General features: G+C 36.3%; 1 protein-coding gene across 1 annotated transcript; it reads left to right on the forward strand.

The window, feature by feature from the left end:
- Positions 1 to 645: 645 nt before the first annotated feature.
- Positions 646 to 8,695, forward strand: LOC137406381 (UPF0462 protein C4orf33 homolog). Its single transcript, XM_068092957.1, has 5 exons — positions 646 to 804; positions 1,002 to 1,092; positions 3,375 to 3,426; positions 7,558 to 7,751; positions 8,087 to 8,695. Exons 1-5 carry the CDS (start codon positions 699 to 701, stop codon positions 8,184 to 8,186), a joined length of 543 nt encoding a protein of 180 aa, XP_067949058.1. The 5' UTR covers positions 646 to 698; the 3' UTR covers positions 8,187 to 8,695.
- Positions 8,696 to 15,195: the final 6,500 nt, after the last annotated feature.

Here is a 15,195-nt window from a genome sequence, read left to right on the forward strand (position 1 = left end):
CACACTGAGTATATAAAGATTGTATCCAGTATCATCCTAAAACCATAATGGTTCGAAGGAACTATATAATTGTTGACTCCTATTGTTTATTGGTTTACTATTTTCCATTTACGTTTATTCACACTTGAACTACTCTCATGATGTGTAACAGGCTGGCCTGATACAATATAAAATATTTCTTAGCTTTTAGTACTGCTTCTATGCGACCAGTTGAGAGGCTTCCATAATAGACACTATTCATTTCTCAAGTTTGAATGTTAATTTAGTGCCATACACAGACGTTGGCTATAGTTATTTTTAATACAACAAGGATGAAGCTTCAGAGATCCTGTTAACATTCAAATATATATTTTAGGATTTTTTAATCTTAAAATGTTGAAAGGTCATCAAAAGGTACATAGTTTGTGTCTTTGTCCTTTGATAGCCATAGTTGTCTGAACTATCTAGACAATTGGGTGCAAGAAATGGACTTCTATTTGAGTCCATCGATGCTTTCATTTCATCATGCAATAGCCATCTCCTGACTATTTTAGGCTTTCTTAGAATTGTACACAATCACAGTTTCACTAGCTCAGTTACTTTTACTACTACGTAATTCACTTCCTGTTGTCTATCATAATATTATTATTCCCTTATAAAGGACTATGGAGTATGACATTGCCTCTCTTTGGAATGGTGAGAAACTTTCTCATAGTCCTATGAAATTGAGTATTCACCCCTCAAGTTTATCTGATGGCAGCTTTGTTCGTGTCAATGTTTCCGGAAAATTCTTCAATGATCCTTCAGCCCCAGAATGTCCACCAGGCAGGTTCTACAGAAATTACTACTGAACTATGCCTTAACGCAGTGCTATTTTCATAGTTGTGGATAGCTACAGACGCTTTATTGTTTTCTCATTCATGGCACTCATATTTCCCACATTTTCTCATCTTTAGATTTCTAAAAGTCTCTCACATCGATTTCGAAATAGTTAATTATCATTAACTTATATGTAATTATAGGGCCAACAGACTTTTTATGGGATTATGAGGTGGTCGAGGCATTTTTCCTCAATTCTCAAGATGATACGTACCTGGAAGTCGAATTCTCTCCGTGAGTCATCTTATTTGCGCAATCATTGTCAGTTAGTTGCTGCTGTTACGCTTGCATGGGCCTCTGACACTTGCCAGAATATTTCTTTTTGTGTGACTATATTTATAATATTCCGCTAGATTTATCAGCTGACTTGTCCATGTCTTTTCCTGGCTGAACAACAATCCGTGACAGGACTAGGGTAACACAGGAATGATAGCACTTGCTCCTATATTATCTTCTAGGGTTTAATGTATTAGCATCATAGATATATATGGGTCTATATATCTATGATTAGCATTGGAAGCGCGTGAGTATTTACATGTATGCAATCATTCTGAAGCTCCTATATGCACCTAGTAATACATTTAAAAAGCTGATTTGTGAGTACCCTAAGACACTTATGTATTCGCGGCATCTAACTTTCGCGTTTTCGCGGTGTCATTCTCTCGCGAATGTTTCATGTGCGAAACTAAACTATCATAACAAACGAGCGAAAAAGCGAAACTAAATAGCTTTGTTCATTGATACTGTAGAATAGAATTTTATAACGACATTTATTTTAACGTTTTCAACGACCACTATAGCAACGTTAAAATATAAACCAACAAAATAATTTGACTCAAAATTTATTACGTTATTATTTTGCAATTAATTATGATTATTTTCCCATTAAGAATGATTTATAATGATAGGAATTTGATGTCAATGCACACGCATTAGTAGCGTTATCGTTTGCTGGGGACATCAATCAATGCAGTGAGCACCGTGTGTTTAAAGAAAATAAGACACACTGACACTCACAGTACTACACAAGCAGCATGGCTCTGGAAAGGTTTGGATTCACCACTGACACCTCTTCAATAACTTGTAATTTTTTGAGATTTGTTTTGTTCTAAGTGATGTGACTGACGAGACGATTTTAAATTAAAATAGGCAAAACATGACCGCAGTTAAAACGCTCAGAAAAAAGATATCTTTTGAGCGTTTTAACAAAGATCAATTTTGCGGATTTTATTTTAAGTTCATTCGGAGGCTTTTACGCTTTCGATGGGACATGGCCAAGCGGGTGTTTGATAAAACTTAATCTTATGTAAACCTTTATAAAAGTCGTTAACAAAAATATTTTGCCTCTGATGATGATAATAATGATGCCTAAGAACTACTAGAAGTTGATGTTTGTCTCTATGGCTTGGAATGAAGTGATATTCTACAGCGATAAAAACCATGTCCATGGCCGTTGGGCAAATAACTTTTCGAATAAATGATGTTGAGGTCGAGTTATCTGAAGGAATTTATCATTGCGTTGGAACTGACCATACAGATCCGTTTGAGTTGACCTTGTGTTAGAGATGAAATGTTACATTTTATCTGAGGGCGAGTTATCCGAGTTGGACTGTACTTACCGTAAAAAATTCCCAAAAAGTTGGGGCGGCTCAGCCGGCCAGCTGCCCCAGTGAAAACGGGCCTGTTGATAGTCCAAGAAACAAATGGCAGCAAGCGATCAAATTGCATTATCGACCTTGCCCACACCATTCTACCTGCGGTTCACAATTACAAACTAGTCCCAAATTGAAATTTTTTTTACCGGTGAGCTGAACTCGAGGAATCTAATTATGTTTGTTCCACTGCATTTATTTTCACATCACTATATTTTCGCACTCATCAGAGCTGCGAAATTAAGTTGCTTCGAAATTTTACTCTGTGAGCTGCTCACGAAACTAAATACTAGTGAAATATAAGTGTTTTAGGGTATGGGGTTCTGCAGTTCAACATGCAGTTGCACAAAGATCTCTACTCTTAGTAGGTTTGACTCTCAGCCTTTTCAGCGATATAGAGATACATGTTGAGAATTGTCATAAGACAGTCTTAACTTTCAATGTGCTCATTGTCAGCATCAGACATAATTATGTCAGATAGCTGCGCAGCCAGCATATATAGTAAAAGTTCTGCATCAGGTTCTATTCTCAATGGTCATGCAATGGAAATATGTGGCACAAAAAAGCACATGTAAAAGTGCCCATTTTCAAAAAATTTGGTTCTCCGAAAACCAATAAATGCTGTTCGCTGAAGAAATTGTTGCTTTATCTAGATTGTAAGTTTGCTATTAGTGATAATATGCTTGCTACAATACATCCTGCATGGTGAGTGCTCCCTGTATGAAAGACAAGAATATCACTACATCTGTGAAAACTTATCTAGTAGAAGCAGAATATCACATGTATTTATGAAAACTTGCTACTTGATAGTTGTTCAATGAATATACGTACTGCTTTATTGTTGATTCCATTTTGATGATGCAGGCACGGACACTACATCGTACTTCTTTTGCAAGGGAGGCGTAATATTATAGAGGTAAGTAGACCGAGTAGCGATATTTCATCAAATGTACTTACTGGTGGTATGTACGTACTTACTGTCCTTACTGGTGGTTAACAGTATTTAGTTCGTTAGAAACTTTGTGTACAATTTGCGAGATTGCATTGACAAACATTTTCTCTCCATTATGTTTGATTCTACAGACTATTATTACATTCTATATATATTACATGTTCATTCTTTGTCTTTGCCTATCCATTACCTGCACCTCTACATCATCTACTACTACCTACAAATCACCTACAATCTACCTACATGTATATATCGTCTACACAACACCTGCACATCATCTATACATCACCTGCACATCACCTACCCTCTACCTACACATCTATACATCACCTACACATCATCTACACACTACATACAATGTATACAATGTTTGCACTCCTCGCATGTGATATCAAATCCATCGAGCCGATAAACTACACAAGCTAGCAATTTTTGCATAACTTGTGTAACTTGTGCGAAAATGTGAATTTTTTACACCTTGTAGACAATGGGAACATTGAAGAATGTACGTTTAAGTCAACATGACATAAACATGGATAGAATACTTGGCTGTAAATCCTTCTCTATTGCTCAATTTAAGATACTACAACCTAGAGCCGTATAACGCATAGAGTATACAAGCATAGAGTAGAGCGCATAGAGTATAGCGCATAGAGTATAGCGCATAGAGTATACACACATAGAGTATACACGCATAGAGTATAGCTCATAGAGTATAGCGCATAGAGTATAGCGCATAGAGTATAGCGCATAGAGTATAGCGCATTGAGTATAGCGCACAGAGTATAGCGCTCAGAGTCCCATGACCAAAACCGGAAACAAAAAGTCTAGTTTTCAAACAAACAGACCATTTTGCATAAGCTGTAATGGAGAGTCAGCAACATCAGCTAATAAAAATAACTCCCATTTGCAGTCACTCTAAAATTGTTTGTTGTATTATATACCATTTGAAAGAAGACGAATTTCCTTACAACATGATGTCAATAATTTTATAATTTAAGATATATTAACCCTCTTTAAAGGTCGGCTTGCAACAAAATTCACGTTACAGCTATTTGGTATCAAAAGATTCACCATGTCTTACTCTGCTGTGTCGCAGGTGTGAAATATGTGAAAATGTGATTACAAGCTCTTAAAAGCTCAAAAACGAACAGTTGATCGCAGCCATCACGAAAACGCCGTAGATTGGAATCCCTTTCCAAAACGGCTCGAATGGGAACTAGTTGAACAAGATGGCTTCTGTTTACACTTTCATGCAGCCTTATTCGTCGAAATATTTTCACAAATAGACTTTGCGGATTCAAAAACAACATGTCTATTGTTCTTACGCATATTTTTCATCATCATGTTAATGCTATCACTTTGAGCACTGATATCTCAAAACCTACCGTGAAAATTAGTTTAATTTTTTAACCTTAACTCGATGGAGTGCAATCATCCTCCAATGAACATGACAAGCCTGTTGGTCACCTGTGATAGTCGAAAAATGCTGCAGACTTTGTTCGTGTCGTTTGGTAGGAAGCATGGGTCACATGATCAGATTAGGAATAGTTGATTAAACCAAACCGAAACAAAACTGTAAAGTAGCGAGCATCTACATGTATATTTGATATGGACTTTTCGGCAGAATCCAAAGTGTTTGTCATAGACTAGTGCCGCGAGACGTTTTATATTGAGCCTTTTATTGGCCTTAAATTTCACGTAATAACTTCCCATGTCATAACAATAACCAAAATGTTTGAGTACGTCATCAAAAAAAAAGATATTCCAATCTACGGCATTTTCTGGATGGCTGCGATTAACTGTTCGTTTTTGAACTTTGAAGGGCTTGTAATCACATTTTCACATATTGTGCTCCTTCAACACAGCAGAGTAAGACATAGTGAATCTTTTGATACCAAATAACTGCAATGTGAATTTTGTTGCAAGTCAACCTTTAAGCTCAAACCAAAGCACAAGTTTTACCTAAATTGGCTCAAGTTTAGTGTTCTGCAGCTCAAATTCTGATAGGTTTTATATATGCAACTCGTTTCTGTTTTAAGTTTCTAAAGCAATTAAATGTTTTATAATAAAATAAACAACTTAATTGATCTTCAAATTAAATTACGCATTAAATTATTAAATTCATTTGTCAATAAAGTGCATTCATTTGGAATATGCGCTGGTTTGGCAAATGAATTTGGTATTGAAATGATGAAACAATTAATATAATGAATTGAATATAATTATATTCAATGTATATTCAATGATATATATTATTGACTATTTATATACATTTACACAAGAGTGTTCATATTTATATATAAAAAACGGCTATAAATATGTATAGCCGTCTTTTAGTAAACACACGCGACTGACGATTGTGGGAATAAACTAAATATTGTTCCAACTCTTTTGTTCACACCACATGAAACAATTTGTAATGTAGTGTTTTCTAGTGGTCATTTTTACTTTTTCATTTTATCAATTACTTTAAGCCACATATTTGACGCTATTAAAGAATTGTATATATTATATACTGTATATATATATCTATATACATGTATATATTTATTAAAATTGATCGAATGTATATTTGTGGTTTTGATTGTTCAACTATAGCTATTATTTTAGCATTGCGCCCACGCGTGGACGATACCCCGGTTAAGAGATATTTTGTGACCAAAGTATATGCAACACAATGCTTCTTCATCTTTATTCCGTTAGGGTTATATACGTTATTAAGAGATATCAGTTGCTCGTCATGGCAAGTTCAGCGTTATCCGGTATATCTGGTATCCGGTATAATAAAAACTATTCGAAAACGGATAAATGATAAAATTTCAGTTTCAAGTTTACTAAAATACATACTAAAACTTCCTTCAAGTATGTGTTTAGTAAACTAAATTCATTTAAGTTAGTAATTCTATGTAGTACGTTGTAATGTTATTTTATTTTGCAGATAATAACCACAAAATGCACTAAAGTCATTGTTGGTGCCTATAGTTATCAAGGTTAACATAGTATTTACCAGGAGGTGATTGAATTAGATAATAGCTATGGGTTTCTTTAACAATCTATGTACTTCTATAGCCTACGATATTTTCATAGAAAATTAACATGCTAATTTTTGTATGCCAACACTGAAACGAACTGAAATCATTTAAATGTATACCAAATAATTTATGATTGTAATTGTTGCGAAATAGTCTATATTTAGCCATTACATGCTAATGATTTGACATATACATTTAAACACTTTGACATTTTTATTTTTCCTTCTAATTTATTTCAACGAAACACTTCTTTCAAGCTATGAAATTTTAAATTTACAGTTGTTTGAAAACTTTAACAGCTGATTATCCACTCCTATATGCATTATTTACTGGATAATCATCCGTTCCTGTATACATTATTTACTGGATAATTATCCACTCCTATATGCATTGTTTACTGGATAATTATCTGTTTCTGTATACATTATTTACTGAATAATTATCCTCTCCTGCACGCATTAATTACTGGAGAATTATCTGCTCCTGTATACATTATTTACTGGATAATTATCCTCTCTTGTACACATTATTTACTAAATAACTATTCACTCCTGTACACATTATTTACTAGCAGTAGTTCTCACTGAGGGCATGTCTAGTCGTGATAAAACACTATTAGTGACAATAAATAAACAGACAAGAGTAATAATAAGAGTAATAAGGTCATCCTGAAACAAGTACAAATAAAATGCAAAAAAGTGTTTACAAACTGCATGTACCTCTTCCTCGGTAAACATATTTAACAGTTGTTTATAAAATGATAACTAGTGGCACGTTCGTGTAGTTGCGTGACATTTCACGGTTGTACAACGTTATAGAGTCGAGGCTTATTGTAAGCCAGTCAGTTGAGCTCATCATGAGAGAGTTCAGTGTTTATCCAGTACTTACATTAAATACTATAAATTATTTCCCTACAATCTAATGGCAATCAGTTAAATTAATTTAAAGTAGTTTTTCACTTAATTTATTAAATAAAGTAAGTTTCTAGACTTTTTCAAACAGGTTATTATCCCAATCGTGCTAGGACAGGCTGACCTAATGTCATTGATTTTGATTACAGACTCTGCTACCCCTCAAGTATTCTACGACATTGTGTGCTGACACAGGTAGTTGGCAGGGGCAAGCAGCCATACCTCTCGACTATTTCCCTCCAAAGGTAGACAAGTTTAACGCATTTGCTATTCACGGTTCTGGTTCTAACCGTCAGTACGAACAGCTCTATCATCAGATGGAGTTATCCGCTCAGCCAGACTTGTGAGTTCTGCAGTATCTATACTTTTCTATAATAGGAACTCTACTTCTCTATAAAAGTAACTGTATGTCTCTATAATAGGAACTCTACTCGTCTATAATAGTAACTCTATGTCTCTATTATAGGAACTCTATGTCTCTATAATAGAAACTCTACTAGTCTATAATAGTAACTGTATGTCTCTATTATAGGAACTCTATGTCTCTATAATAGAAACTCTTCTAGTCTATAATAATAACTGTATGTCTCTATTTTAGGAACTCTATGTCTCTATTAAAGTAGCTATACTGCTCTACAGCAGTAGCTTATTACATGATAATTATCACTATGTTTGTAGTCACAGACTAGAAGATTTTAAACCCATAGAGTTCTCAGCAATTATACCAAATAACATGTGCAGGAGTTATTCATCCATGTGGACAGCCAAGATGAAGTAGCGCTCAGGAGGTGCAAGTCAAGTGATACTATGATTTATATGATAAACTGACCATAAGTATGGAATAGTTGATGTACGATCTACAAACATACCTTCACTGGCTGCTGTTATGTTCCTTGTTCATTAATTACTAGTAAATCACTGCTGCTATGTCCAATCTAATTTTAAATTTTATATATCTTTTCTAGTAATTTACTGCTTTTAAAAAAAAAAAAGTATTTTATAGGGAAAACTTTGTTTTTCTCCATTCCCCTCTTGCTCTCTCTATCGTAGGTAGTTGATCAAACACATGTAGATTGTCAGATATATTTTATGAGAAAAAGGTAAGCTGGTTTTGAACTACCTTGCTTGAATTTTTCGTCACATCTATTATTTAACTAAGTTTGTTTATTGCAAAGATGGATCATTGTTGCTTCAAAAATTAGCTCTGAAGAGGTGGTTGGTAAATGCTTATATTAAGTAAGGTAAGATAACTCCTTGTGCTGTTGGTTAATCCGACTTTATTGTAGAAAGAACAACTCTGATTTGAGGCTACTAGCTTACACGTTCAATAAAGGAGTGATGCAGTTGGTCATGCCTTCTATATTTATAATTTGTTTTACTTTTATGTTTTTTTAATTTAATATGCTGATTTGCGACTAATGTGGTCCGCACCTTGTATCAACAATTTAGCAGCTCTTAATTCTTCAGGTTGTGCTAAATGTTTCTCAGTTCTGAACCAACTCCCAGGGTACTCAAAGAACTTTCTGATTGTTCTAACTACCAGAAAATAATACAGTCAGTCAAGTTTCGCTAAAGCTATGAAAATAATCCTCCTTCAGCATCGCTCCGGCTATTGTTGTAAAGTCTTGCTAGTAGTATTACATGCTTATGCTGGTGAAGATATGAAGCACATGTAAACACTCTTTTGCTCAGATGATCAGCTTGATAAAGCCGAGGAACAACTGATTAGGCTGCTACCATTCCTTTTTTGTATTTGAAGAGGGGTGAGGGCCAAGTCAGTGAAGTGACTTTGTTGTACAAGCTCCTTGAATGTGCATGGATAGCTCCTTGAAGGTCAGTGTAACCATGCTTTCCATTCAATGTAGTCCATTACACAATATGTGAATAGCTGGAATGGTGGGTGTTTTCTGGGTAAGTTTTGCCTCACACTTTCTCTGTCTTATCCTTTTTATCTGTGTGTATGCCGTATGATGGTATCTATGTCTTATCATGCATGCATCTATGTTATATGATGGTATCTATGTCATATGATGTATGCATCTATGTCATATGATGCATGCATCTACGTCATATGATGTATGCATTTATGTCATGATGTACATATCTATGTCATATGATGTATCTACATGTATATCATATGATGTATATATCTATGTCATATGATGCATGTATCTACGTCATGTGATGCATGCATCTATGTTATATGATGGTATCTATGTCGTATGATGTATGTGTCTATGCCATATGATGTATGTATCTATGTTATATGATGTATCTACATGTATATCATATGATGTATACAGTCAAACACGGATAACTCAAACTTCAAGGAACCGAGCAAAAGTGTTCAAGTTATTTGAGCGTTCAAGTTATCAGGACAGTCATAAGTGCACATATTTATCAGTAGATACATGTACATATACAAACTATATATCAATCAAAAGCATAGATTGCTTGTTGCAAGTTAAAGGGTCTCTCTTGTGATGTTTTAAATATTTTTAATCAGAAAGTATAGATATTTTTCTATCTTTTGAGATTTGTTTGTTGCTTTAGGCGATGTGACTGCCAAGACGTTCTCAGATTAAAATTGGCAAAACTTGATCGCGGTTAACACGCTCAGAAAAAATACATACGTATTTTTTTACCGAGCGTTTTAACCAAGATCAATTTTGCAGTAAGTCAGATATTACAAAACTGCTTTACTATTAAAAACCCATTATCAATTTTGCCGATATTACTTTAAAGTTATCCAAATTCTACCTCGCTTTTCTTGCTTTCGGTGGGCTTATCGCTAAGCGGATGTTTGGTAAAATTTGATTTTTGCAAACCTTTAGAAAAGTCGTTAATGAAAATATTTGCCGATGTTGGTAATAACGAGGCCTAAGAACTACTAAAAGTCGATGTTTATCTCTATGGCTTGGAATAAAGTGATATTCTCAAGCGTTAGTAACAACCGTCTCGGTAGCCGTTTGGAAAAAAACTGTTCGAGTTAACGGAGTTTCGGTCGAGTTATCTAAAGCCATTTATCATTGCGTGGGAACGGACCAAGCAAATCCATTCGAGTTAACTATGTATTCGATATATCCGAGGGCGATTTATCCGAGTTTCACTGTATATCTATGTCATATAATGCATGTATCTATGTCATATGATTTAAATATTTATGTCATATGATGGCATCTATATTATATGATGTACGGTATGCGTCTATGTCATATGATGTATGTATCTGTCATATGATGTATGTATCTGTCATATGATGGTATCTATGTCATATAATGTATGCATCTATGTCATATGATGTATGCATTTATGTCATATGATGTACGTATCTGTGTCATATGATGGTATTTATATCATATGATGTATGCATCTATGCCGTATGATGTAAATATCTATGTTATATGATGCATGTATCGATGTTATATGACATATGCATCTATGCCATATTATGTATGTATCTATGTTATATGATGGTATCTATGTTATATGACATATGCATCTATCTCATATGATGTATGTACCTATGTCATATGATAGTATCGATGTCATATGATGTAAATATCTATGTTATATAATGGTATCCATGTTATATGATGTATGAATCTATGTCATATGATGCAGGTATCTATATTATATGATGCATGTATCTACATATGTTATATGAGTTTTTTATACTAGCCTACAAGGAAGTGTTTGTTCTCATTAAAAAACTTCTACAATATTTAATTCCTTCTAATTGATTTAATTTGCTTCGAAACGTTTGTATCAATTCAATTGCAGTCATCCATCGTTACCCTAACAATCAAAACCCTGAAGCAGCATTACGTAAACAATCAGATTTTACTTGCTGAACAAACTTGTACCAGTAAACATGTACATTCAGGCTCTTCTCGTTTGTTTTGTGATAATGTCATGCGATCACATGCTGATTCAAGTGATCATACCGATAGTTCGTGATTATATTGAGCGAAATGGTGGAGCTCTTATGATAGCTATTATCATCGTCCCACTGATTGAGAAGATACTGTAAGTCAGCTAATATCTATTATAATTACAATTAACAATTAAAATAATACAAATTGTACCTGTACCCTGCGTGTGAATACACTTAATTGCATTATTATAGTAAGTAGTTTACTTTCTGTAAGAACACAGGCTCGTGTATGATCGGAGCTAGTTTCTCTTTGTGCACAACACAACAGCTTCACCTAAAGTTATCTCCTCTGGTTGATAACACTAATGATAATGTGTGTGATGTGAGAAGTACAACTCCAGCATTGTCAGAGCAGTGTAATCTTACCATATCTTCTCTATCATAATTCAGGGCTGTATTTAATACTATGCCTATTAATGATGACAGCAGTAGTGATAGAGTCTGTTCTTCTCATCTAAAGTAAAATGTACCATAACTAGTTTGCGTTGGTTGACAGACAATCATTAATTACTCCACCATTATATTTACAGATTTTTTAACATCCCGGGTGCAAAGGCTAAAGCTTTTACAGCTCCCAGAAGTAAACCCAAACAGCAAAGAAAAAAGAAATACCTTATCAAAAAGAAAGGTCAGAGTAACTGGAAAGGCTTTGCAATAAAATTCAGACCACAGGTGAAGTTGGAAAAGATTGAACAATCACAACAGGACAACTCAAGCTTTGACCTCGAAGCTCGCGTGACAGTTATTGACGATAGCAACATCTTGCCTTCTTGTATCCAGGAAGCTGATCACCCTCAAACCAAATGTGTTACATTGGAACAAGACAACTCAAGCCTTGACCTCGAAGCTCACGTGACAGTTATTGACGATAGCAACATCTTGCCTTCTTGTAGCCAGGAAGCTGATCACCCTCAAACCAAATGTGTTACATTGGAACAAGACAACTCAAACCTTGACCTAGAAGCTCGCGCGACAGTTATTGACGATAGCAACATCTTGCCTTCTTGTAGCCAGGAAGCTGATCACCCTCAAACCAAATATGTTACATTGGAACAAGACAACTCAAACCCTGACCTAGAAGCTCGCGCAACAGTTATTGACGATAGCAACATCTTGCCTTCTTGTAGCCAGGAAGCTGATCACCCTCAAACCAAATATGTTACATTGGAACAAGACAACTCAAACCTTGACCTAGAAGCTCGCGTGACAGTTATTGACGATAGCAACATCTTCCCTTCTTGTAGCCAGGAAGCTGATCACCTTCAAACCAAATATGTTACATTGGAACAAGACAACTCAAGCCTTGACCTAGAAGCTCGCTTGACAGTTATTGTCGATAGCAACATCTTCCCTTCTTGTAGCCAGGAAGCTGATCACCCTCAAACCAAATATGTTACATTGGAACAAGACAACTCAAGCCTTGACCTAGAAGCTCGCGTGACAGTTATTGTCGATAGCAAATCTTGCTTTCTTGTAGCCAGGAAGCTGATCACCCTCAAACCAAATATGTTACATTGGAACAAGACAACTCAAGCCTTGACCTAGAAGCTCGCGTGACAGTTATTGTCGATAGCAACATCTTGCTTTCTTGTAGCCAGGAAGCTGATCACCCTCAAACCAAATATGTTACATTGGAACAAGACAACTCAAGCCTTGACCTAGAAGCTCCCGTGACAGTTATTGACGATAGCAACATCTTGCCTTTTTGTAGCCAGGAAACTGATCACCCTCAAACCAAAAATGTTGCATTCGAACAAGACAACTCAAGCCTTGACCTAGAAGCTCCCGTGACAGTTATTGACGATAGCAACATCTTGCCTTTTTGTAGCCAGAAAACTGATCACCCTCAAACCAAAAATGTTGCATTCGAACAAGACAACTCAAGCCTTGACCTAGAAGCTCGCGTGACAGTTATTGTCGATAGCAACATCTTGCCTTCTTGTAGCCAGGAAGCTGATCACCCTCAAACCAAATATGTTACATTGGAACAAGACAACTCAAGTCTTGACCTAGAAGCTCCCGTGACAGTTATTGACGATAGCAACATCTTGCCTTATTGTAGCCAGAAAGCTGATCACCCTCAAACCAAAAATGTTGCATTCGAACAAGACAACTCAAGCCTTGACCTAGAAGCTCGCGTGACAGTTATTGTCGATAGCAACATCTTGCCTTCTTGTAGCCAGGAAGCTGATCACCCTCAAACCAAATATGTTACATTGGAACAAGACAACTCAAGTCTTGACCTAGAAGCTCCCGTGACAGTTATTGACGATAGCAACATCTTGCCTTATTGTAGCCAGAAAGCTGATCACCCTCAAACCAAATATGTTACATTGGAACAAGACAACTCAAGCCTTGACCTAGAAGCTCCCGTGACAGTTATTGACGATAGCAACATCTTGCCTTCTTGTAGCCAGGAAGCTGATCACCCTCAAACCAAATATGTTACATTGGAACAAGACAACTCAAACCTTGACCTAGAAGCTCGCGTGACAGTTATTGACGATAGCAACATCTTCCCTTCTTGTAGCCAGGAAGCTGATCACCTTCAAACCAAATATGTTACATTGGAACAAGACAACTCAAGCCTTGACCTAGAAGCTCGCTTGACAGTTATTGTCGATAGCAACATCTTCCCTTCTTGTAGCCAGGAAGCTGATCACCCTCAAACCAAATATGTTACATTGGAACAAGACAACTCAAGCCTTGACCTAGAAGCTCGCGTGACAGTTATTGTCGATAGCAAATCTTGCTTTCTTGTAGCCAGGAAGCTGATCACCCTCAAACCAAATATGTTACATTGGAACAAGACAACTCAAGCCTTGACCTAGAAGCTCGCGTGACAGTTATTGTCGATAGCAACATCTTGCTTTCTTGTAGCCAGGAAGCTGATCACCCTCAAACCAAATATGTTACATTGGAACAAGACAACTCAAGCCTTGACCTAGAAGCTCCCGTGACAGTTATTGACGATAGCAACATCTTGCCTTTTTGTAGCCAGGAAACTGATCACCCTCAAACCAAAAATGTTGCATTCGAACAAGACAACTCAAGCCTTGACCTAGAAGCTCCCGTGACAGTTATTGACGATAGCAACATCTTGCCTTTTTGTAGCCAGAAAACTGATCACCCTCAAACCAAAAATGTTGCATTCGAACAAGACAACTCAAGCCTTGACCTAGAAGCTCGCGTGACAGTTATTGTCGATAGCAACATCTTGCCTTCTTGTAGCCAGAAAACTGATCACCCTCAAACCAAATATGTTACATTGGAACAAGACAACTCAAGTCTTGACCTAGAAGCTCCCGTGACAGTTATTGACGATAGCAACATCTTGCCTTATTGTAGCCAGAAAGCTGATCACCCTCAAACCAAATATGTTACATTGGAACAAGACAACTCAAGCCTTGACCTAGAAGCTCCCGTGACAGTTATTGACGATAGCAACATCTTGCCTTCTTGTAGCCAGGAAGCTGATCACACTCAAACCAAATATGTTACATTGGAACAAGACAACTCAAGCCTTGACCTAGAAGCTCGCGTGACAGTTATTGATGATAGCCACATCTTGCCTTCTTGTAGCCAGGAAGCTGATCACCCTCAAACCAAATATGTTACATTGGAACAAGACAACTCAAGCCTTGACCTAGAAGCTCGCGTGACAGTTATTGGCGATAGCAACATCTTGCCTTCTTGTAGCCAGGAAGCTGATCACCCTCAAACCAAATATGTTACATTGGAACAAGACAACTCAAGCCTTGACCTAGAAGCTCGCGTGACAGTTATTGATGATAGCAACATCTTGCCTTCTTGTATCCAGGAAGCTGATCACCCTCAAACCAAATATGTT

This window comes from Watersipora subatra, chromosome 10 (genome assembly GCF_963576615.1).
Source record: "Watersipora subatra chromosome 10, tzWatSuba1.1, whole genome shotgun sequence".
NCBI classification, from domain to species: domain Eukaryota; kingdom Metazoa; phylum Bryozoa; class Gymnolaemata; order Cheilostomatida; family Watersiporidae; genus Watersipora; species Watersipora subatra.

What these genes read in the sequence shown, in the direction of transcription:
- LOC137406381 (XM_068092957.1), top strand. Translation starts at nt 699, where the DNA reads ATGAAATTGAGTATTCACCCCTCAAGTTTATCTGATGGCAGCTTTGTT. An exon ending in CTGGAAGTCGAATTCTCTCC is followed by an intron (nt 1,093 to 3,374) that starts GTGAGTCATCTT and finishes TTGATGATGCAG; the next exon opens with GCACGGACACTACATCGTAC. An exon ending in GGAGGCGTAATATTATAGAG is followed by an intron (nt 3,427 to 7,557) that starts GTAAGTAGACCG and finishes TTTTGATTACAG; the next exon opens with ACTCTGCTACCCCTCAAGTA.